The sequence below is a fragment of the Balaenoptera physalus genome (genome assembly GCF_965194825.1).
Source record: "Balaenoptera physalus genome assembly, chromosome: 19".
Classification (NCBI taxonomy): Eukaryota; Metazoa; Chordata; class Mammalia; order Artiodactyla; family Balaenopteridae; genus Balaenoptera; species Balaenoptera physalus.
Window position 1 is genome coordinate 15,627,938 of NC_138900.1, and position 26,255 is coordinate 15,654,192.

At 38.1% G+C, this 26,255-nt stretch overlaps 1 protein-coding gene across 10 annotated transcripts in view; it reads left to right on the forward strand.

The window, feature by feature from the left end:
* The window catches only part of ZNF568 (zinc finger protein 568), a 39,640-nt gene extending 14,544 nt beyond the window's left edge, over window positions 1-25,096 (forward strand). For all 10 annotated transcript variants that reach the window (XM_082439330.1, XM_082439328.1, XM_082439332.1 and 7 more), the window contains 3 exons: window positions 18,459-18,585; window positions 18,861-18,956; window positions 22,419-25,096. In XM_082439330.1, coding sequence (XP_082295456.1) covers window positions 18,459-18,585; window positions 18,861-18,956; window positions 22,419-24,004 — 1,809 coding nt within the window. In that variant the 3' untranslated portion in view covers window positions 24,005-25,096. The remainder of the gene's footprint in view (window positions 1-18,458; window positions 18,586-18,860; window positions 18,957-22,418) is intronic.
* The last annotated feature ends 1,159 nt before the right edge of the window (window positions 25,097-26,255 follow it).

Genomic DNA, 26,255 nt, shown 5'->3' on the forward strand with positions numbered 1-26,255 from the left:
TCGTTGTGGCAAGTGGGGGCTACTCATCGTTGTGCTGCACGGGCTTCCCATTTCAGTGGCTTCTGTTGTTGTGGAGCATGGGCTCTAGGCATGTGGGCTTCAGTAACTGTGGCACAGGGGCTCAGTAGTTGTCGCTCATGGGCTCTAGAGCTCAGGCTCAGTAGTTGCGGTGCATGGCTTAGTTGCTCCACAGCATGTGGGATCTTCCTGGACCAGGGCTCGAACCCATGTCCCCTGCATTGGCAGGCAGATTCTTAACCACTGCGCCACCAGGAAAGTCCTGAATATGACATATTTTATTTATCTTTTTATCAGTTAATGGACATTTGAATTATTTCCACTTTTTGGCTATTACGAATAATGTAGCTAAGAACATTTGTGTACAAGTTTTTATGTGGGCATATATTTTTAGTTCTCTCATTATATGTAATGGAATTGCTAGCTTATACAGTAACTCTACATTTAACTTTTTAAGGAACTGCCCCACTATTTTACACAACAGTTGTACCATCTTACGTTTCCACCAGCAGTGGATGAGGATTCTAGTCTCTCCACATCCTCATCAACACTTATTATTATCTGTCCTTTTGATTATAACCATCTAGTGGTTGTGAAGTGATATTTCATTGTGATTTTGATTTACGTGTACCTGGTAATTAGTGATGTTGAGCATCTTTTCATATGCTTATTGGCCATTTGTATATCTTCTTTGAAGAAATGTTTATTTAGATCCTTTGCCCATTTTTTAATTGGTTTGTCTTCTTATTATTTAATTGTAAGAGATCTTCATATATAGTCTAGATATGTTTCTTATCTGGTATATGATCTGTAAGTATTTTCTCCCAGCCTATGGGTTGTCTTTTCACTTTCTTGATGATGTCCTTGAAAGCACAAGATTTTTACATTTTTCTGAAGTCCATTTTTATTTAATTTTCTTTTGTTGCTTGTGCTTTTGGTGTCATATCTAAAAAAACCATTGCCTATCCACAGTTACAATTTACCCTTTTTTTTCATTCATTTTTTCCTTTCACATAGTCATAATATCTCAATTTTATTTCAACTCCCAAGTTTTTTTTTTTTCCATTTGTGTTTTTGGGTTTTCTTTTATTCTGGTTCCTTGGCAATGTATATAGCTTTTAGATTAGATCTTCATTCTCCATCCTTCATGTTTGTATCATCTCTCAACATTTTCATCTCTGGTGTGTGGGGCTGGGTCCTGGGCCCCCTGGTGGACAGGGTCATGTCCAGGGGTGGCTGTGGGCTCAGAGAATCTTAAGGCAGCCTGCTTGCTGGTGGATGGGTCTGTGTCCCTGCCTGGCTAATTGGTGGGCCTTAGGAGTCACAGTACTTTTGCCTACAAACTTGTGGGCAGTGTGGAGCTGAGTCCCAAGGCTAATAAGCTACAGAGAAGATTCCAAAATGGCACTTGCCAGCACCAGTGTCCATGTGGTTGAACGAACTCCCCAAAGTGGCTGCTGCCAGTTTCTATGTCCCCAGGGTGAGCTCAAGTTGCATCCTGCCTCTCCAGAAGACTCTCCAAGGTCAGCAGCGGGGTCTGAACCAGGCTCCTTTCAAATTCCTGCTGCTCCCCTGAGTCCCAGAGCATGTGAGATTTTGTGTGCGCCCTCTAAGAGTGGAGTCTCTGTTTCCTACAATCCTCTGGGTCACCTGAAAGTAAGCCCCACTGGCCTTCAAAGCCAAATGCTCTGGGGGCTTGTCTTCCCCAGTGCAGGATCCTCAGGCTCTAGAGCCCAATGTGGGGCTCAGACCCCTTGCTCCTTGTGGAAAACCTCTGCAATTGTAATTATTCTCCCATTTGTGTGTTTCCCATCCAGGAGTATGGGTCTTGACTATACGTTGACTCTACCACTCCTACCCATTTTGTTGTGGTTCGTTCTCTTTATAGGTTTCAGTCTTCCTCATCAACAGTTGCTCTGTAAATAGCTGTAATTTTGGTGTGCCCATGAGAGGATGTGAGCTCAGGGTCTTTCTACTCCACCATCTTGAGCAGTATTTTATTCTTTCTGATGCTATTGTAAATGGGATTTGTTTTCCTTGATTTCATTTTTGGATGTTCACTGCAAATGTGTAGTTATACAATTGGGTTTTTACTATTGATCTTATATTCTGCAACCTTGCTAAAGTTGTTTATTAGTTCTAATAAAATTTTAGTGGATTTCTTATGTTTTCTGAAAATCATGTCATCTGAAAATAGAGATAGTTGTATTTTCTCCTTCCCAATCTGGATACCTTTTATTTTCTTGCCTAATTGCTCTGTTTAGAACCTTCACTGCAATGTTAATAGAAGTGGTAAGAATGTACATCCTTTTCTTGTTCCTGACCATAAGGGGAAAGCATCTAGTCTTTCACATTTAGTATGATGTTAGCTGTGGGGTGTTTGTAGATGTCTTTTAACACGTTGAGGAAGTTCCTCTTTTTTGCTAGTTTGTTGAGTGTTTTTCTCATGAAAAGGTATTGAGTTTTGTCAAGTGCTTTTTCTGCATCTGTTGAGATGATCGTATGGATTTGTTCTTTATTCTATCGGCATCGAGTATTACATTAGTTTATTTTCAGATGTTAAATCAGTATTGCATTCCTGGGATAAATCCCACTTGGTGATGGCACATAATCCTTTATATATTTTTTTGTTTGTTTGTTTTTAAAGAGCAATTTCAGGTTCATGGCAAAGTTGAGAGGAAGGTACAGGAATTCCCCATATACCCTTTGCCCCCACACATGCATAGCCTCCCCCATTATCAGCATCCCCCATTAGAGTGGTACATTGTTATAATTGATGGACCTATACTGACACATCATAATCACCCAAAGTCTAATAGTTTACATTCAGGCTCACTCTTGGTGTTGTATAATCTATGGATTTGGACAAATGTATATACATGTGTCTGTCATTATAGTATCATACAGAGTATTTTCACTGACCTAAAAATCCTCTCTGCTCTGTCTAGTCATTGCTCTCCTCTCCTCCAGCCCCTGGTATCCACTAATCTTATTACTGTCTCTGTAGTTTTGCCTTTTCCAGAATGTCATATAGTGGAATCATACTGTATATAGCCTTTTCAAGTCAGCTTCTTTCACTTAGTTATATGCATTTAAGGTTCCTCCATGTGTTTTCCTGGTTTGATAGCACATTTCTTTTTAGCATTGAGTAATATTCCTTTATCTGGATGTACCACAATTTATTTATCCATTCACCTACTAAGGGACGTCTTGATTGCTTCCAGGTGTTGGCAATTAAGAATTAAAGCTGTTATAAACATCTGTGTTCCCTTTTTATATATTGTTAGATTAAATTAGTTAGCATTTTGTTGAGGATTTTTACCTCTGTATTAATAAGAGATAGTGATCTGTAGTTTTCTTTTTTTTCGTCTGTGTCTGGTATATCAGGGTAATACTGGCCTCATAGAAGGAGCGTTCACTCCTCTTCTATTTTGGGAGATTTTGTGAAGTATTGGTATTAACTGTTCTTTGGTGTTTGGTAGAATTTACCAGTGAAGCCATCTAGCCCTGAGCTTTTTTTTGTGGGTAGTTTTTTGATTACTAATTGAATCTCTTTACTTGATACAGGTTTATTCAGATTTTCTTTTTTTCTGTCCTTGAGCAGTTTCATTACTTTGTGTCTTTCTAGGAATTTGTCCATTTCATCTAAATCATCTAATTTGTTACCATACTGTTTTTCATAATATTCCACTATAATCCTTTTTAATCCTGTAAGGTTAGTAGTAATGTCTCCTCTTTCATTCCTGAGTTTAATGCTTTGAGCGTTCTCTCTTTTTCTTGGTCAGTCAACTTAAAGGTTTGTCAATTTTGTTGATCTTTTCAAGGAACCAATTTTTGGTCTCATTGATTCTTTCTATTATTTTTCTATTCTCTATTTTATTGATTTCTTTTTTAAAATATTTATTTATTTATTTGGCTGTGTCATTTCTTAGTTGCGGCACATGGGCTCTTTGTTGTGGCGCGCAGGCTCCAGAGCACGTGGACTCTGTTGTTGTGGCACATGGGCTCTAGTTGAGGCATATGGGCTCTCTAGTTGTGGTGCGCAGGCTCAGTAGTTGTGGCGTGCAGGCTCATTTGCCCCGCAGCATGTGGGATCTTAGTTCCCTGACCAGGGATCGAACCCGTGTCCCCTGCATTGGAAGGTGGATTCTTAACCACTGGACCACCAGGGAAGTCCCCAGTTTTTGTTTTAAAGTCTGTTTTGTCTAATATTAGTATATTCACTCCAGCATTTTTATGGTTATTCTTTGCATGATATATCTTTTCCCGTCAATTTATTTCAACTTATTTTTACGTTTGAACCTAAAGTATGTCTCCTATAGACAGCATATAGTTTGATCTTGTTTTTCTATCCAGTCTGACAGTCTCTGCCTTTTTGATTGTTAAATCCATTTACCACTAATGTTGACACTAAATTATGTCTGTCATTTTCTTTCTCTTCTCCATGTCTCATGTCTTTTTTTTTTACATTAAAAAAGGCACTCCTCATGTATTTTATTTAATTAATTTATTTGTTAACATCTTTATTGGAGTATAATTGCTTTACAATGGTGTTAGTTTCTGCTGTATAACAAAGTGAATCAGCTATATGTATACATATATCCCCATATCCCCTCCCTCTTGCGCCTCCCTCCCTCCCACCCTCCCTATCCCACCCCTCTAGGTGGTCACAAAGCACTGAGCTGATCTCCCTGTGCTATACCGCTGCTTCCCACTAGCTGACTGTTCTACATTTGGTAGTGTATATATGTCCATGCTACTCTCTCACTTCATCCCAGCTTACCCTTCCCCCTCCCCATGTCCTCAAGTCCATTCTCTACGTCTGAATCTTTATTCCTGTCCTGCCCCTAGGTTCATGAGAACCTTTTTTTTTTTTTTAGATTCCATATATGTGTTAGCATACAGTATTTGTTTTTCTCTTTCTGACTTACTTCACTCTGTATGACAGACTCTAGGTGCATCCACCTCACTACAAATAACTCAGTTTAGTTTCTTTTTATGGCTGAGTAATATTCCATTGTATATATGTGCCACATCTTCTTTATCCATTCATCTGTTGATGGACATTTAGGTTGCTTCCATGTCCTGGCAATTGTAAATAGTAAAATTTTTTTGTTCTAATTCTTTGAAGAATGCCACTGGTATTTTGATAGGGCTTGCATTGAATCTGTAGATTGTTTTGGGTAGTATAGTCTTTTCACAATATTGATTCTTCCAATCCAAGAACATGGTATATTTCTCCATCTGTTTATGTCATCTTTGATTTCTTTCATCAGTGTCTTATGGTTTTCTGAATACAAATCTTTCACCTCCTTAGGCAGGTTTATTCCTAGGTGTTTTATTCTTTTGTTGCAATCGTGAATGGGATTTTTCCTTAATTTCTTTTTCTGATTTTTCATTGTTGGTGTATAGGAATGCCAGAGATTTCTGTGCATTAATTTTGTATCCTGCATCCTTACCAAATTCATTGATTAGTTCTAGTAGTTTTCTGGTGGCATCTTTAGGATTTTCTATGTATAGTATCATGTCATCGGCAAACAGTGACAGTTTTACTTCTTCTTTTCCAATTTGTATTTCTTTCATTTCTTTTTCTTCTCTGATTGCCGTGGCTAGGACTTCCAAAACTATGTTGAATAAGAGTGGCGAGAGTGGACATCCTTGTCTTGTTCCTGATCTTAGTGGAAATGCTTTCAGTTTTTCACCATTGAGTGTGATGCTTGCTGTGGGTTTGTCATATATGGCCTTTATTATGTTGAGGTAGGTTCCCTCTATGCCCACTCTCTGGAGAGTTTTTATCATAAATGGGTGTTGAATTTTGTCAAAAGCTTTTTCTGCATCTATTGAGATGATCATACGGTTTTTATTCCTTAATTTGTTAATGTGGTGTATCACATTGATTGATTTATGTATATTGAAGAATCCTTACATCCCTGGGATAAATCCCACTTGATCATGGCATATGGTCCTTTTAATGTGCTGTTGGATTCTGTTTGCTAGCATTTTGTTGAGGATTTTTGCCTCTATGTTCATCAGTGATATTGGTCTATAATTTTCTTTTTTTGTGATATCTTTTTCTGGTTTTGGTATCAGGGTGATGGTGGCTTTGTAGAATGAATTTGGGAGTGTTCCTCCCTCTGCAATATTTGGAAGAGTTTGAGAAGGGTAGGTGTTAGCCCTGCTCTAAATGTTTGATAGAATTTGCCTGTGAAGCCATCTGGTCCTGGACTTTTGTTTGTTGGAAGATTTTTAATTACGGTTTCAATTTCATTACTTGTGATAGGTCTGTTTATATTTTCTAATTCTTCCTGGTTCAGTCTTGGAAAATTGTACCTTTCCAAGAATTTGTCCATTTCTTCATGGTTGTCCATTTTATTGGCATATGGTTGTTTGTAGTAGTCTCTTATAATCCTTTGTATTTCTGCAGTTTCAGTTGTGATTTCTCCTTTTTCATTTCCAATTTTATTGATTTGTGTCCTCTTCCTTTTTTTCTTGATGAGTCTGGCTAAGGGTTTATCAATTTTGTTTATCTTCTCAAAGAACCAGCTTTTAGTTTTATTGATCTTTGCTATTTTCTTCATTTCTATTTCATTTATTTCTGCTCTGATCTTTATGATTTCTTTCCTTCTACTGACTTTGGGTTTTGTTTGTTCTTCTTTCTCTAGTTATTTTAAGTGTAGGGTTAGATTGTTTATTTGAGATTTTTCTTGTTTCTTGAGGCAAGATTGTATTGCTATAAACTTCCCTCTTAGAACTGCTTTTGCTGCATCCCATAGGTTTTGGGTTGCCATGTTTTCATTGTCATTTATTTCTATGTATTTTTTAATTTTTTCTTTGATTTCTTCAGTGATCTCTTGGTTATTTAGTAGTGCACTGTTTAGCCTCCATGTATTTGTGTTTTTTACAGTTTTTTTTTTCTGTAATTGATTTCCAGTCTCATAGTGTTGTGGTCAGAAAAGATGCTTGATACGATTTCAATTTTCTTAAATTTTCCGAGGCTTGATTTGTGACCCAAGATGTGATCTATCCTGGAGAATGTTCCATGTGCACTTGAGAAGAAAGTGTATCCTGCTACTTTTGGGTGGAATGTTCTATGAATATCAGTTAGATCTATCTGGTCGGTTGTGTCATTTAAAGCTTGTGTTTCCTTATTTATTTTCTGTTTGGATGATCTGTCCATTGGTGTAAGTGGGGTATTAAAGTCCCCTGCTATTATTGTGTTATTGTCAATTTCTCCTTTCATAGTTGTTAGCATTTGCATTATGTATTGAGGTGCTCCTGTGTTGGGTGCATAAACATTTATAATTGTTATATCTTCCTCTTGGATTGATCCTTTGATCATCGGGTAGTGTCCCTCCTTATCTCTTGTAACAGTCTTTATTTTAAAGTCTATTTTATCTGATACGAGTATTGCTACTCCAGCTTTCTTTTGATGTCCATTTGCATGGAGTATCTTTTTCCATCCCTTCACTTTCAGTCTGTATGTATCCCTAGGTCTGAAGTGGGTCTCTTGTAGACAGCATATGTATGGGTCTTGTTTTTGTATCCATTCAGCCAGTCTGTGTCTTTTGGTTAGGTCATGTAGTCCGTTTACATTCAAGGTTGTTATTGATATGTATGTTCCTATTACCATTTTCTTAATTGTTTTGGGGTTTTTTTTGTCGGTCTTTTTCTTCTCTTGTGTTTCCCACTTAGAGAAGTTTCTTTAGCATTTGTTGTAAACCTGGTTTGGTGGTGCTGAATTCTCTTAGCTTTTGCTTGTCTAAAAAGCTTTTGATTTCTCCATCGAATCTGAATGAGATCCTTGCTGGGTAGAGTAATCTTTGTTGTAGGTTTTTCTCTTTCATCACGTTAAGTATATCCTGCCATTCCCTTCTGGCCTGCAGAGTTTCCGCTGAAAAATCAGCTGATAACCTTATGGGGATTCCTTTGTATGTTATTTTTTGTTTTTCCCTTGCTGCTTTTAATATTTTTTCTTTGAATTTCATTTTTGTTAGTTTGATTAACATGTGTCTTGGTGTGTTTTTCCTAGGGTTTATCCCGTATGGGACTCTCTGTGCTTCCTGGACTTGGGTGACTATTTCCTTTCCCATGTGAGGGAAGTTTTCAACTATAATCTCTTCAGATATTTTCTCAGACCCTTTCTTTTTCTCTTCTTCTTCTGGGACCCCTATAATTCGAATGTTGGTGTGTTTATTGTTGTCCCAGAGGTCTCTGTGATTGTCTTCAATTCTTTTCATTCTTCTTTCTTTATTCTGCTCTTCGGCAGTTATTTCCACCATTTTGTCTTCCAGCTCACTTATTCGTTCTTCTGCCTTAGTTATTCTGTTATGGATTCCTTCTAGTGTATTTTTCACTTCAGTTATTGTGTTGTTCATCTCTGTTTGTTCTTTAGTTCTTCTAGATCTTTGTTAAACATTTCTTGTATTTTCTCTATCCATGCCTCCATTCTATTTCCGAGATTCTGGATCATCTTTACTCTCATTACTCTGAATTCTTTTTCAGGTAGATGGCCTATTTCCTCTTCATTTATTTGGTCTTGTAGGTTTTTACCTTGCTCCTTCATCTGTGACATATTTTTTTGCTGTCTCTTTGTTTTTTCTTTTTTATGAGTGGGATTGTGTTCCTGTCTTACTGGTTGTTTGGCCTGAGGCTTCCAACACTGGAGTTTGTAGGCTATTGGATAGAGCTGTGTCTTGTTGCTGAGATGAGGAACTCCATGAGACCTCACTGCGTTGAGTATTCCCTGGGGTCTGAGGTTCTCTGTTAGTCCAGTGGTTCGGACTCAGAGCTCCCACTGCAGGAGCTACAGCCTGACCCCATGCTCGTGAACCAAGATCCTGCAAGCCACCTGGGGCGGCAAAAAAAAAAAAAAAAAGAACAATAACAAAGTAAAAAATAAAATTAGACTGGGAAACTAACAGATGTGTTAGGAAGAATATAAAATTTAAAATATAGATGTATCAACAACTGGAAGGTACATCTGTACCACAATAATAAAAAAGAGGAGGGAAAAGAAAAAGGAGGGGGGGAAAGGACTTGGCTGTGGAGGGCAGGGCCTAAGCAAGGGCAAGGTTTGGGTGGTGGGCGGCGCCACTGCTCAGGACCCACAGGCCTGGAAAAGGCCCTGGGGGCTGTGGGGGGTGAGGCTTAGGCTCAAGGAACAGAAGAGGCCCAGGCGTGTCCCCCACCCCTGGCCTCAGAGGGCAGCGGACCTCACCTGGGAGCCCAGGAGGCTTCCTGGGCTCGAGTGGGTGGGGCAAATGAACTCCTTCCTCTCCTGCTCCTCTGGTCTGGGAAGGCCCCTCCTGCCTGCCTCTCATGATCTCCCCGGCCTCCCTCCTATGCCCCCAAGGACCCACGCAGACTAGAGGGGGGTTTGGAGGGCAGGGGATCTGCCTGCAAACTCAGCAGGCTCCCCGTACCCGAGTGGGTAGGGCAGTCACCCTTCTGCTCCTCTCCTGCTCCTCCTAGAGGGCCCCTCCTGCCTGCCTCTCTGGTTCTCCCCTTGGCCTCCTTCCTATGCCCCCAAGGACCCACGCGACCTGGAGGGGGCTTTGGAGGGCAGGGGATCCGCCTGGGAGCTCAGCAGGCTCCCCGGGCTGAGTGGGCGGGGCAGTCTCCCTCTGCTCCTCTCCCGCTCTTCCCAGAGAGTCCCTCCCGCCTTCCTCTCCTGATCTCCCCTGCTTCAGGAGTGCTGATCCTGTCTGGCCTTCACTTCTCCTCTCCCCCCTCAGTCCCCCTACGTCCTACCGGTTCACTTTGGTTCACTTTGGGGTCCCTCCCATCTCCTTGGGCGCCAGAGTCCCCCACCAGTGGCAGGCAGGCGCCCTAGTTGTGGGGGGATGCTAACTCCACGTCTTCCCACACTGCCATTTTCTATGTGTTCTTTTTAAATCCCAAGTGGATAATTGTATTTTTATTATTTTTCTAGCATATTTTATGTTTTTCTAAAGTGTAAAATTAATTTGTTTCTACATTTACAAAGTCATACATAGCAAGTATTTGCTCCAAAGTTATTTTAATGATTCCCTCAGTCTTCACGTAAAATCTAAATGCTAGTTTTTGTAAGTGCATTTGACTAATTTGGTTAATACAATATTGGATAGTAACAGCAAAAGTATTTTATATTGGCTTTTGTTCACATAGTGATTAGTGAAACCATTACACCAGAGGCCAGTTTTCTACATCTGGTTTTGTCTTCAGTCTTCCTCCCCACTGCTTCATCAGACTTCATTATGCTTCTTCAAGTCAGGGTGATGTTCCATTGTCATTGGCTTTTGATTTTTTTGTCATGATATGTATCCTACGGTTTCCCATCATTGGTGATTTCACATGCTTTCAACCTCAGCAAGAAAGTGAATTTTGAGTGCAAGAGTTCTTGTGTTTCCAATTGTCTATCTTGAATTGGTGAATATTTGTGGGATTCTGAGACTTCCTGCTGACTTGGAGAAGTATAATATGATGGATAAAAACATGGGCTCTGCAGCTGCACTGCTTGGGCTGGAATTTCAGCTCTACCACATAGTAGCTTTATGACCCTAGGAAAGTTAACTCTTAGCACTGGTTTCCTTACCTTTCAAATGGATAATAACAGTACCTACTTCATAACCTTATTAGGGGAATTTTGGAAGTTAATATATCTAAAGAAATTCTAACAATGCTTGGCATATAAGTACTCAATAGATGACAGTGATGATGATATTGATGGTAGTAATGATCATAGAGATAGTTTCCGAGACACATTAATTGTGATTCAGCTTTTAGTAATTTCCATTTATATTTCCCATTTTTCTATCTTATTTATACTATTTCTTGAATATTCTCCCAAATATGGGATATATATTTCTTTTTTAGAGCCTTTGCAGGTAAAGATTTTTCCGTATTTGGATACTGAAGTTTTTAAATGGAGAGGAAGAGTTGGTTTTTGTGATCAAGTAACATTCTTTTCTAAAAATTTATCATTTGTTTTTTAGTTTCTGTCACACCACTCTCATAGTTTTGATTCTCATCCCACGACTGTAAATATAAGCAAGAAACAAAAACCTAAGACCCTTTCTTTAATGCTTAATGGTTGATTCTGACCTTGGCCCTTTACCTACCATGTATGTTCTTTTTTTTTTTGAATTTTATTATTTTTTAATACAGCAGGTTCTTATTAGTTATCTCTTTTATACATATTAATGTATATATGTCAATCCCAATCTCTCAATTAATCCCACCGCCACCAACACTACCCTGCCCCTGCTTTCCCCTCTTGGTGTCCATACATTTGTTCTCTACATCTGTGTCTCTGTTCCTGCCTGGCAAACCGCTTCATCTGTACCATTTTTCTATATTCCACATATAATCATTTATATACGATATTTGTTTTTCTGACTTACTTCACTCTGTATGACAGTCTCTAGGTCCATCCACGTCTCTACAAAACCCAATTTTGTTCCTTTTTATGGCTGAGTAATATTCCTTTGTATATATGTACCACATCTTCTTTATCCATTCGTCTGTTGATGGGCATTTAGGTTGCTTCAATGACCTGGCTATTGTAAATAGTGCTGCAGTGAACATTGGGGTGCATGTGTCTTTTTGAATTATGGTTTTCTCTGGGTATATGCCCAGTAGTGGGATTGCTGGCTCATATGTTAATTCTATTTTTAGTTTTTTAAGGAACCTCCATACTGTTCTCCATAGTGGCTGTATCAATTTACATTCCCACCAACAGTGCAAGAGGGTTCCCTTTTCTCCACACCCTCTCCAGCATTTGTTGTTTGTAGATTTTCTGATGATGCCCATTCTAACCGGTGTGAGGTGATACCTCATTGTAGTTTTGATTTGCATTTCTGTAATAATTAGTGATGTTGAGCAGCTTTTCAGGTGCCTCTTGGCCATCTGTATGTCTTCTTTGGAGAAATGTCTATTTAGGTCTTCTGCCCATTTTTGGATTGGGTTGTTTGTTTTTTTAATATTGAGCTGCATGAGCTGTTTATATATTTTGGAGATTAGTCCTTTGTCCATTGATTCTTTTTTTTTTTTTTTTTTAAAGACTGTGGTGTGGGATGGAGTTTTTTGTTTTATTTTTTAATTAATTTATTTATTTTTGGCTGTGTTGGGTCTTCATTTCTGTGCAAGGGCTTTCTCTAGTTGTGGCAAGCGGGGGCCACTCTTCATCGCAGTGCGCGGGCCTCTCACTATCGTGGCCTCTCTTGTTGCGGAGCACAGGCTCCAGACGTGCAGGCTCAGTAGTTGTGGCTCACGGGCCTAGTTGCTCCGCGGCATGTGGGATCTTCCCAGACCAGGGCTCGAACCCATGTCCCCTGCATTAGCAGGCAGATTCTCAACCACTGTGCCACCAGGGAAGCCCTGTCCATTGATTCTTTTGGAAATATTTTCTCCCATTCTGAGGGTTGTCTTTTCATCTTGTTTGTAGTTTCCTTTGCTGTGCAAAAGCTTTGAAGTTTCATTAGGTCCCATTTGTTTATTTTTGTTTTCATTTCCATTACTCTAGGAGGTAGGTCAAAAAAGATCTTACTGTGATTTATGTCAAAGCGTGTTCTTCCTATGTTTTCCTCTAAGAGTTTTATAGTGTCCGGTCTTACATTTAGGTCTTTAATCCATTTTGAGTTTATTTTTGTATATGGTTTTAGGGAGTGTTCTAATTTCATTCTTTTACATGTAACTGTCCAGTTTTCCCAGAACCACTTATTGAAGAGGCTGTCTTTTCTCCATTGTATAGCCTTGCCTCCTTTGTCATAGATTAGTTGACCATAGGTGCATCAGTTTATCTCTGGGCTTTCTATCCTGTTCCATTGATCTATATTCCTGTTTTTGTGCCCATACCATATTGTCTTGATTACTGTAGCTTTGTAGTATAGCCTGAAGTCAGGGAGTCTGATTCCTCTGGCTCCGTTTTTTTCCCTCAAGATTGCTTTGGCTATTCAGGGTCTTTTGTGTCTCCATACAAATTTTAAGATTTTTTGTTCTAGTTCTGTAAAAAATACCATTGGTAGTTTGATAGGTATTGTATTGAATCTGTAGATTGCTTTAGGTAGTATAGTCATTTTCACAATATTGATTCTTCCAATCCAAGAACATGGTATATCTCTCCATCTGTTTGTGTCATCTTTGATTTCTTTCATCAGTGTCTTATGGTTTTCTGAGTACAGGTCTTTTACCTCCTTAGGTAGGTTTATTCCAGGTATTTTATTCTTTTGTAGCAATGGTGAATGGGATTGTTTCCTAAATTTCTCTTTCTGATCTTTCGTTGTTAGTGTATATGAATGCAAGACATTTCTGTGCTTTAATTTTGTATGCTGCAACTTTACCAGATTCATTGATTAGCTCTAGTAGTTTTCTGGTGGCATCTTTAGGATTCTCTATGTATAGTATCATGTCACCTGTAAACCGTGACAGTTTTATTTCTTTTCCAATTTGTATTCCTTTTATTTCTTTTTCTTCTCTGATTGCCATGGCTAGGACTTCCAAAACTGTATTGAATTATAGTGGCAAGAGTGGACATCCTTGTCTTGTTCCTGATCTTAGAGGAAATGCTTTTAGTTTTTCACCATTGAGAATGATTTTTGCTGTGGGTTTGTCGTATATGGCCTTTATTATGTTGAGGTAGGTTCCCTCTATGCCCGCTTTCTGGACGGTTTTTATCATAAATGGGTGTTGAATTTTGTCAAAAGCTTTTTCTGCATCTATTGAAATGATCATATGGTTTTTATTCTTCAATTTGTTAATATGGTGTATCACATTGATTGATTTGCGTATATTGAAGAATCCTTGCATCCCTGGGGTAAAACCCACTTGATCATGGTGTATTATCCTTTTAATGTGCTGTTGGATTCTGTTTGCTAGCATTTTGTTGAGGATTTTTGCATCTATTTTCTTCAGTTATATTGGTCTGTAATTTTCTTTTTTTGTAGTATCTTTGTCTGGTTTTGGTATCAGGGTGATGGTGTCCTCATAGAATGAGTTTGGGAGTGTTCCTTCCTCTGCAATTGTTTGGAAGAGTTTGAGAAGGATGGGTGTTAGCTCTTCTCTGAACGTTTGATAGAATTCACCTGTGAAGCCATCTGATCCTGCACTTTTGTTTGTTGGGAGATTTTTAATCACAATTTCAATTTCCTTCCTTGTGATCAGTCTGTTCATATTTTCTATTTCTTCCTGGTTCAGTCCTGGAAGGTTACACCTTTCTAAGAATTTGTCCATTGCTCATGTTGTCCATTTTATTGGCACAGAGTTGCTTGTCGTAGTCTCTTATGATGCTTTGTATTTCTGTGGTGTCCATTGTAACTTCTCCTTTTTCATTTCTAACTTTATTGATTTGAGTCTGCTCTTTCTTTTTCTTGATGAGTCTGGCTAAAAGTTATCAATTTTGTTTATCTTCTCAAAGAACCAGCTTTTCGTTTTATTGAGCTTTGCTATTGTTTTGTTTCTATTTCATTTATTTCTGCTCTGATCTTTATGATTTCTTTCCTTCGACTAACTTTGGGTTTTGTTTGTTCTTCTTTCTCTGGTTCCTTTAGGTGTAAGGTTAGATTGTTTATTTGAGATTTTTTTTGTTTCTTGAGGTAGGATTCTATTCCTATAAACTTCCCTCTTAGACCTACTTTCACTGCATTCTATAGGTTTTGGATCATCGTGTAGTCATTGTCATTTTGTCTCTAGGTATTCTTTGATTTCCTCTTTGATTTCTTCAGTGATCTCTTAGTTATTTAGTAACGTATTGTTTAGCTTTCATGTGTTTGTGTTTTTTCCTTTTTTCCTTGTAATTATTTTCTGATCTCATAGCGTTGTGGTCGGAAAAGATGCTTGATATGATTTCAATTTTCTTAAATTTACTGAGGCTTGATTTGTGACCTAAGATGTGATGTATCCTGGAGAATGTTCCATATGCACTTGAGAAGAAAGTGTAATCTGCTGCTTTCGGATGGAATGTCCTATAAATATCAATTAAATCTATCTGGTCTATTGTGTCATTTAAAGCTTGTATTTCCTTATTAATGTTCTGTCTGGATGATCTGTCCATTGGTGTAAGTGAGGTGTTAAAGTCTCCCACTATTATTGTGTCACTGTTGATTTCCTCTTTTATGGCTGTTAGCATTTGCCTTATGTATTTAGGTGCTCCTATGTTGGGTGCATATATATTTATAATTGTTCTATCTTCTTCTTGGATTGCTCCCTTGATCATTATGTAATGTCCTTCCTTGTTTCTTGTAACATTCTTTATTTTAAGGTCTATTTTATCTGATATGAGTATTGCTACTCCAACTTTCTTTTGATTCCTATTTGCATGGAATATCCTTTTCCATCCCCTCACTTTCAGTCTGTATGTGTCCTTAGGTCTGAAATGGGTCTCTTGTAGACAGCATATATATGGGTCTTGTTTTTGTATCCATTCAACGAGCCTGTGTCTTTTGGTTGGAGCATTTAATCCATTCACGTTTAAGGTAATTATCGATATGTATGTTCCTATTACCATTTTCTTAATTGTTATGAGTTTGTTTTTGTAGGTCCTTTTCTTCTCTTGTGATTCCCACTTAGAGAAGTTCCTTTAGCATTTGTTGTAGAGCTGGTTTGGTGGTGCTGAATTCTCTTAGCTTTTGCTTGTCTGTAAAGCTTTTGATTTCTCCGTCGAATCTGAATGAGATCCTTGCTGGGTAGAGTAATCTTGGTTGTAGATTCTTCCCTTTTATCACTTTAAGTATATCGTGTCACTGCCTTCTGGCTTGCAGAGTTTCTGCTGAAAAATCAGCTGTTAACCTTATGGGAGTTCCCTTGTATGTTATTTGTCATTTTTCCCTTGCTGCTTTCAATAAGTTTTCTTTGTCTTTAATTTTTGTCAACTTAATTACTATTGTGTCTTGGTGTGTTTCTCCTTGGATTTATCCTGTATGGGACTCTCTGCACTTCCTGGATTTGGGTGGCTATTTCCTTTCCCATGTTAGGGAAGTTTTCGACTATAATCTCTTCAGATATTTTCTTGGGTCCTTTCTCTCTCTCTTCTCCTTCTGGGACCCCTATAATGCGAATGTTGGTGCGTTTAATGTTGTCCCAGAGGTCTCTCAGGCTGTCTTCATTTCTTTTCATTCCTTTTTTTCTTTTTTCTTTTTTCTTTTTTTTCCCACATCTTTATTGGAGTATAAATGCTTTACAATGTTGTGTTAGTTTCTGCTGTATAACAAAGTGAATCAGCTATATGTATACATATATCCCCATATCCCCTCCCTCTTGAGCCTCCCTTCCACCCTCCCTATCCCATCCCTCTAGGTCGTCACAAAGCACCGAGCTGATCTCCTTGTGCTATGCAGCTGCTTCCCACTAGCCATCCATTTTACATTTGCTAGTGTATATATGTCAGTGCTACTCTCTCACTTCATCCCAGCTTTCCCTCCCCGCCGTGCCCTCAAGTCCATTCTCTACGTCTGCGTCTTTATTCCTGACCTGCCACTATGTTCATCAGTACCACTTTTTAAAATTCCGTATGTATGTCTTAGCATACAGTATTTGTTTTTCTCTTTGTGACTTAACTTCACTCTGTATGACAGATTCTAGGTCCATCCACCTCATTACAGATAACTCAATTTTGTTCCTTTATATGGCTGAGTAATAATCCATTTCATTCTTTTTTCTTTATTCTGTTCTGCGGCAGTGAATTCCACCATTCTGTCTTCCAGTTCACTTATCCGTTCTTCTGCCTCAGTTATTCTGCTATTGATTCCTTCTAGTGTATTTTCTTTTCAGTTATTGTATTGTTCATCTCTGTTTATTTGTTCTTTAATTCTTCTAGGTCTTTGTTAAACATTTCTTGCATCTTCTCCATCTTTGCCTCCATTCTTTTTCTGAGGTCTTGGATCATCTTCATTATCATTATTCTGAATTCTTTTTATGGAAGATTGCCTATCTCCACTTCATTTAGTTGTTTTTCTGGTGTTTTATCTTGTTCCTTCGTCTGGTACATAGTCCTGTGCCTTTTCATTTTGTCTATCTTTCTGTGAATGTGGTTTTCGTTCCACAGGCTGCAGGATTGTAGTTCTTTTTGCTTCTGCTGTCTGCCCTCTGGTGGATGAGTCTGTATAAGAGGCTTGTGTAAGCTTCCTGATGGGAGAGACTGGTAGTGGGTAGAGCTGGTGTTGCTCTGGTGGGCAGAGCTCAGTAAAACTTTAATCCACTTGTCTGCTGATAGGTAGGGCTGAGTTCCCTCCCTGTTGGTTGTTTGGCCTGAGGTGACCCAGCACTGGAGGCTACATGTTCTTTGGTGGGGCTAATGGCAGACTCCAGGAGGGCTTCTGCCAAGGAGTACTTCCCAGATCTTCTGCTGCCAGTGTCCTTGTCCGTACAGTGAGCCACAGCCACCCCCTGCCTCTGCAGGATACCCTCCAACACTAGCAGGTAGGTCTGGTTCTCCTATGGGGTCACTGATCCTTCCCCCTGGGTCCTGATGTGCACACTGGTTTGTGTGTGCTCTCCAGGAGTGGAGTCTCTGTTTCCCCCAGTCCTGTCTATGTCCTGCAATCAAATCCTGCCAGCCTTCAAAGTCTGCTTCTCTGGGAATTCCCCCTCCCGTTGCCAGACCCACAGGTTGGGAAGCATGACATGGGACTCAGAACCCTCACTCCAGTGGGTGGTATAATTGTTCTCCAGTTTGTGAGTCACCCACCCAGCGGTTATAGGATTTGATTTTATTGTGATTGTGCCCCTCCTACCGTCTCATTGCAGCTTCTCCTTTGTCTTTGGATGTGGGGCATCTTTTTTGGTGTGTTCCAGTGTCTTCCTGTCGATGATTGTTCAGCAGTTAGTTGTGATTCTGGTGCTCTTGCAAGAGGGAGTGAGCACACGTCCTTCTACTCTGCCATCTTGAGCCAATCTACCATATATGTTCTTTACAACCACTCATATCCTTCTGCCATGGATTCAGCTCCCAATTTTCGGTTGATGGCTAACAAATTCTCATCTCCTTTCTTCATACCTCCAACTGCATAGTGGACATTTCCATCTGGAAGTCCTATAGAAATATCAAATTTTGCATGTTCAAATTTTCATACCTCTCCTCCTTCCTCCAGCCTTATTTCTCTTCCTTCCCCACTATTTCCATGTCCTCTTTCTTACTAGATCACACAATTGCTTGGACAGGTTCTGAGCCAGTTACCTATGTATCATATCTATGTCATCTCTGTCACAACCTAGTATAAATCAGTGACCACTATTTCCAGCTTCCTGAATAATAGATGATGAATTCATCAGTTTGCTGATGCAATAATTAACATACTTCTACAGGATATTTCTATTATGGTATATTTTCCCCTATAGTATAAATACAAAATTAAATAAATATGCAAACCTGATATATGGTATCTGATCCCTGGATACTAGCTAATTGGGTTCTTACATGTTTTGACCACAGTGTTTAGTTTTGATGACTTCAAATTGTCTTTTTACAGGAAACAGTAACATTTAAGGATGTGGCTGTGGACCTCACCCAGGAGGAATGGCAGCAAATGAAACCTGCTCAGAGGGACTTGTACCGTGATGTGATGCTGGAGAACTATAGCAACCTAGTCACAGTGGGTAAGGGTAGCTTTGCAATTTTACACAGAATTCTTTTCTATCTTTGAAATGTGTGAAGACTTCAACTTGCCAGATGTCTTTAACTAGCCTTCCCTTTCTTCATTTGATTGTATGTGCTTGTCTTTAGGGTAAAGGCTAATTACTTTGTCTCACTGTGGAAGTTCCTCCATCCTCATCTTTTATAGGCCCTCAAGTCCCCAGGACTCAACCCAAGATCTGGATGGTTGTCTCCAACATTAATACCCAAGTCCTTTGTTGTCTCTCATCATACATAGGCTGCCAAGTCACCAAACCAGATGTGATCTTCAGGTTGGAGCAGGAAGAAGAACCATGGGTGGTAGAAGAAGAAATGCTTGGGAGGCCCTGTCCAGGTGAATAAGTGAAAGTGCAGGTCTGAATGAGAAAGACACATGACAGTTGTTCAGGGGGTTGATAGCATTTCACATTTTCCAAGATTCACTTAAGTCTTCTAGAGTGACAAAAGGTATGAATGCCTTGGATTATGGTGACACTTCCAAATACTGTATTGGAGCTATCTTCCTTTTTTCAAATTTTAGGTACCAAAACTTCCCTAGTTCATTTACAGCATTACTTTCAAGATTAGTGTCCCTCTCTATGATCCTTAAGCTCTCTCTTTCCTTTGTGTTCATAGAGTTTTTTCTTATGAATTCAATATTTTGTGGATGTACAGTATTTTAAAAACATATTTGTTTCAGAGTTAGATTCCTTTTCTTTCTATTTTGAAAAGCCTCAGATTTGTTTTGTAACAATACTCACACTTTCCATTGTACTTCACAACTCTCACAATCCCACATAGGTTTAAAAGTTTCTGGCTTACAAATTGTTACCTCCTTCCTGCTTATTCACACCTTTCATTCCTTTAATTTTTTTGAAATATAATATATGCACACTTAGTTAAAAAATATAAACAGTCCAAAAGATAACATTGAAACGTAAGTCTGTCTCTTACCCTTGACACTCAGTCCCTTTCTTTTCCCAGTTGAGTACACTTCTTTTTTCAGAGTTGTGCTGGCTATTCTTTTTTTTTTTTTTTTTTAATTTTATTTACTTATTCTTGGCTGCGTTGGGTCTTCATTGCTGCGCGTGGGCTTTCTCTAGTTGCGGCGAGCAGGGGCTGCTCTTCATTGTGGTGCACGGGCTTCTCATTGCGCTTGCTTCTCTCGTTGCAGAGCATGGGCTCTAGGCGCATGGGCTTCAGTGGTCGTGGCACAGAATCTCAGTAGTTATGGCTTGTAGGCTCTAGAGCACAGGCTCAGTAGTTGTGGCACATGGGCTTAGTTGCTCTGCAGCATGTGGGATCTTCCCGGACCAGGGCTCAAACCGGTGTCCCCTGCATTGGCAGGCAGATTCTTAACCACTGCACCACCACAGAAGCCCTGTGCTGGCTATTCTTGATTGTTTATTTCACCATAAGTATTTTAGATTCAAATGTCTCTTTCCAGAGAAAAACCTGCTGGATTTTTTGTTGGGCATGTGTTAGAAGTATAAATTAACTTTCGGAGCACTGACATCTTTATAATGTCGAGGTTTTTTAGCCAAGAACATGTTCTCTGTCTTTGTTCAGATCTATCTATTTTTGTGTCCTTCAGGAATGCTTTCCAAGGTTTCCTTTATACCTTTTGTAAATTTCTTACTAAGTTTATACCTAAGTAATAGACAGGAGAAAAAAATCAGTACTAGAAGAATTGGAAAGGACCCTATAAAACCATCTTTATTTATAGATTAGAAGATTATATCCCTTAAAACACAAGAGAATCAACTGCAACAAATAGTAAGAGAATCCAGTGATATGGTAGGGTATCAAATTAACAAATAAAAATCAATAGTTTTCATGTATACTTCAACAACCGAGTAGAAGATATAAGGAAAAAGAAACCACATTTATAGTCATAACAATATACATAAAATACTATTCTGGGCATGGGCTCATGGAGCTTATAATTTAGTGGGCTTTTTTTTATAATTTTCTTGGCTTTGAATTGTTGCTTGGAGAAATCTGAAGTCTGATTGTTTTCCCTCATAGGTGACTTGATTTATTTGCCTGGATGCCCATAGGTTTGTTTTTCTTGAAAGCTTTAGAGCTTTATGAGGCTTATTGATCAGTCAATATCAGTTTTTCCTGTAAGCTTGTATATTCATGTTTTTTGATTCTTGTAGTGTGGTATAGATCTGAATACTGGTTCCTTTTATAACTATCATTCCTCATCTTTGAATAAGGTTATTTCCTGCTGGACCCACTATTTACAGAAGGAGAGTGCTGGAGATTTTCTAGAAAAATACTCTTGAGCTAGAAGGAAGCCTCTGTTGCTCGTATTGGCTTCCTGTGTCATACAGGGTTTGGTGTTAAGAGTTGGTTTGCCCTTTACTTCTTCTGAATCAGAGATTATTAATTGCATGCTTCCTCTAGCACTCAGTATCTCTTCTACCCTCCTATGCCAACATCCTGCTTATACAAGAATAATGGCTATTTGCATCTCCTTGTTTAGCTCTGCCTTCCCTACCATTTGACAGGGCCAGAAGAAGACCATTATGTTCCTGCCACCAAGCAGTCTTAACACATCTGGATTCCATTGTTGTAAAAAATGACTCATTCATTCTGTCCACAGGGTGTGCCTTCTGTTTTGGAGAACTCTGTTCACCATGCTTTCTGTCTAAGATAAGAAAGAACAGCCAGTGTCTCGGTTTCTTCCCTACCTGGTTCAGTCTACCCTCTGGTCTTCCTTATACTCTGGAATTGGAGTTTAACTGTCGTTTAGTTTTATTGAGCATATATTTTCTTTTCTGTTTCTTCTTCATGTTTGCAGAGAGGAGAGGACACAGAGATGTTTAATTCCACCATATTGAAACAGGAATTCCTCTTCTATATTTGATCCTGTGGATCACCCTTCCTGGAAATGTCTTCTTTTCTCTAAAGAATTCTGATTTCTCCTCAGTTCCTGTTTATTTTTTCTTATTCCTTTATGAACTGTGTTTTACATGACTCCTTTTCTCCAGCCCTCACTGAGCATTATCCAAAATAGTTCTAAATTACATATAGACTCCTTTTTCCTTTATGTACCTTCATGATATAGATGTGTTCATGCCTTCAAATCAGTATATAACTACAGACTTTAAATTAATCCTCTATTTTTCAGCCCCACTCTTATCCCTGCCTTTTAAGTACCTAAATCCTCCAATCTTTGAGCTTTTCTAGTGTTCTGTTGTCAAATCACTTTGTTGTTGGACATTTGCATCTTCGTAGCACAAAACTTGAATTTCTTAGCTAAGCTATCAGTTGACGGTTTTCTTACCCTTTTGCCTTCCATTATTTTGTTGAAATGTCTTGTTTACCCTTCTTTTTACTCCTATTTCCTTTGTTCTTATGGTTTGAATCTTTATTCTTTTACTGTCATTTCAATGGAATTTTAAGAAGTGGGAGAAATAAACATATACATTCGATCTGTTTTGTTTAACCACAAGTGTTAATTTTATCCTCTAGTCATTTGACTTGCTATCCAGTCATTTATGTGTTTGCCCTTTCATCTTAATTACTCTATTCATTTTACTGATATCTGCATTGTATAAGTATGTTTTGTAAATCAATCAAAGCAGCTTGGGCCTATTAATGGCAGTTTTCTCTCCATAATATTATCTATAGGCGTTAACTTCTCAAATCTTAGAAACTAGGGACATTTGCACTTTGGATTTCTTTCATATTGGGAGACTAGAGCCAATATCAAAGATCAACCCCACTTTGGCAAATTTCTGAAATGTTATCAATAATGCAGTAGGAGAAAAATTCAAAAGTTATAATTTTTGGTCCTCCATTTTAGAAGTTTGGGAAGATGGTGAACAGATCAAGGAGCAGCAGGAAACACTTGTGAGGAAAGTCACATCCATCTCCAAGAAAACTCTAATTAAGGAAAATGTCATTGAATGTAAAAAAGTTGCAAAAGTATTTCCTCTGGGCTCAGGCATTGTTACTTCAAGACAAAACTTCTATGAATATTATGACTCATTTGATAAGGGTTTTGAACATAATTTAGACTTACTTAGTTATGAGAAAGGCTGTGTAAGAGAGAAAAATTATGAGTGTAATAAGTATGGGAAACCATTTTACCATTGCTCATCCCATGTTGTAACCCCCTTTAAGTGTAATCAGTGTGGACAAGACTTTAATCATAAATTTGACCTCATCAGACATGAGAGAATTCATGCTGGAGAGAAACCGTATGAATGTAAGGAATGTGGAAAAGCTTTCAGTAGGAAGGAAAATCTTATTACACATCAAAAAATTCATACTGGGGAAAAACCATATAAGTGTAATGAATGTGGAAAAGCTTTCATTCAAATGTCAAACCTTATTAGACACCAGAGAATTCATACCGGAGAAAAACCTTATGCATGTAAGGATTGTTGGAAGGCCTTCAGTCAGAAATCAAATCTCATTGAACATGAGAGAATTCATACTGGAGAAAAACCCTATGAATGTAAAGAATGTGGAAAAGCCTTCAGCCAGAAGCAAAATCTTATTGAGCATGAGAAAATTCATACTGGCGAGAAACCTTATGCATGTAATGAATGTGGTAGAGCTTTTTCTCGAATGTCATCTGTTAATCTACATATGAGAAGTCACACAGGGGAGAAACCTTATAAATGTAATAAATGTGGAAAAGCCTTCTCTCAATGCTCAGTATTTATTATACATATGAGAAGTCATACAGGTGAGAAACCCTATGTATGCAGTGAATGTGGGAAAGCCTTCTCTCAAAGTTCATCCCTTACTGTACATATGAGAAATCATACAGCTGAGAAACCCTATGAATGTAATGAATGTGGAAAAGCCTTCAGCCGGAAAGAAAATCTCATTACACATCAAAAAATTCATACTGGAGAGAAACCGTATGAATGTAATGAATGTGGGAAAGCTTTTATTCAGATGTCAAACCTCATCCGACACCAGAGAATTCATACTGGTGAAAAACCCTATGCATGCACAGTATGTGGGAAAGCCTTTAGTCAGAAATCAAATCTCACTGAACATGAGAAAATTCATACTGGAGAGAAACCCTATCATTGTAATCAATGTGGAAAAGCTTTCAGTCAGAGACAAAATCTCCTTGAACATGAAAAAATTCATACTGGAGAGAAACCGTTTAAATGTAATGAATGTGGTAAAGCCTTCTCTCGAATCTCATCCCTTACTCTTCACGTTAGAAGTCATACAGGGGAGAAACCGTATGAATGTAATAAATGTGGAAAAGCCTTCTCTCAATGCTCATTACTTATAATACATATGAGAATTCACACCGGTGAGAAACCCTTTGAATGTAATGAATGTGGGAAAGCATTCTCTCAAAGAGCATCCCTTTCTATACATAAGAGAGGTCATACAGGTGAGAAACGCCGAGTATACTAAATGAATAAAGGCCTTCTCTTAAATTCAATCTATGCTTTACTTAACTTTAAAATATCTTGGCATAGTCTCAAAAAATGAAAAAGATCTTTATGGAAAAATTGTAAAGCTTTATTGAAGGGCAAAAGACTTGAGTAAATGGAGGGAAATACCACAGATGTAGATGGAAAAACCCAATATCATAAAATGTCTTTTCTCCCCAAATTAATCTATGGACCTAATATAGTTCCAAACATCTAACAAGAATTTTCTAGGATTTTTACCAAATGCTTCTAAAATCCATATGAAATAAAAGTCTATGGATTGCTGAGACAATATTGAATAAGAACAGAGAGGACACACCTTCTACCATATACTACATGTATTATGAAGTTATGGTCATATAGTAGTGTGTGGCATTAGAACATTAATGGATAAATAAAAAGGTTTTACAGAATAGAATGCCTAGAAGTAAATGAATGAGTATATGCCAACTTGTTGTATATTAGACATGACATCGTGACTCAGTAGAAGAATGACAGCCTAGTCAATAAAAACAGTTGGAGTATTTGAATCTCTATATTGGGGAAAATAAAATTACATACAACCTTACAACATATAAAGAAAAAGAATTCCAAAGGATTTGAACACTGAAATGTGAAAAGCCAAACTCTGAACTTCTTGAAAGGAAATAACAGGATATTGTCTATGACTTTGAGGCAGGGAAATATTTTTTAAAAGGCCCCTGCCATTCCACTTCTGGATATACATCCTAAAGAAACTCATAAATATGAATAAGAAATATATATATATATCTGAATTGAAAACAACATATATATTGAAGGGATAATGGATGAATAAAATGTGATATATTCAAATAATGGAATGGTATACAGCAGTTAAAAGCAATGAGCTTGGTCTGTATTGTGTAACATGGTTGTTATCTAAAATAATGTTGAGTGAAAAAAAAATCAAGATCCAGATGAAATATATCATATAATAACATTCATGTAAATTGGAGTGAAATCATTCACAAAGAATAGAACTATGTTTTTATTATTGAAATATGTATGTAAAACTATTTTAAATGGATTAAAAAGGACACATACCAAATTATTGACAGTGTTGTCTCTGGCAGGAGATTAGGATTGAGGGTGTTGGTCAAAGGGGGCTTTTAGCTTTACTTGTAATTTTTATGCCTTAAAAAAAGATGGGTAGCATATAAAATAAATCTTAAAAGTTAATGATACACAATGGTGATATGGATGTCTTATCTTAATAGTGTTTTTGTACTTATTTCTCAGGATTTATGGGCTAGGGGAAGCCTATACGCAGAGAAGAAAATGTTACAATGGATTCATGTGTCCTATCAGGTGCTGAACTATTTTGTCAAAAATATTTCCAGAAAAGTAGTAATTAAAAGTGATAGTTCTGTTTACTATATAATATGAAGTTAACATGTTTTATCAATCCCATGATGCTTTTTTTCCCCACATTTTCACATTTTGAATTTAGAACTCAATTTTTAACCAAGTATATCTTAGACTCAAGGAAGTATATTATTATTTATTAAAAATTTGAAAATCAGAGGGCAGTGTGAAAATCAAATGTGATTTTATTTAGTATTTTAGGGCATCATCAAGGTCTAATGATCCCTACTCTCTCAATGTGTCTTGCATTATTTGGCAACTGACTTGTTGGATTCATAGCTAATAAGTTAGTAAGTTAGTAATATGCTTAGAGTCATTGTGGAGAGAAAAAGATTTTCCTGAGAAGTTAACTCTACAATATTAGTCTTGCACTGTAAGTTTCCATACAACCAGCATAGGCATTAATATCATTGTTAATTATTACAATATTTTGAAACAAGAAAGCCTTTTATAGGCCATTTTAAAATTTTAATTAATTAATTAATTTAATTATTTACTTGGCTGCGTCAGGTCTTAGTTGCGGCACGCAGGATCTTCACTGAGGCATGTGAGATCTTTTGTTGCAGTGAGCGGGCTCCAGAGCACACGGGCTTTCTAGTTGTGGCACGTGGGCTCTCTAGTTGTGGCACTCAGGCTCTAGAGCGCATGCTCAGTAGTTGCAGTGTGCGCCATGTGGGATCTTAGTTCCCCGACTAGGGATCAAACCGAACCTACGTCCCCTGCATTGGAAGGAGGATTCTTAACCACTGGACCACCAATCCCAAGAAAGACTTTTATTTTCTTGAGGTGGCCATAAGCAATTATGTAAAATTGCTTCACTCTTCTACAACTCTTGTTTTATGTAC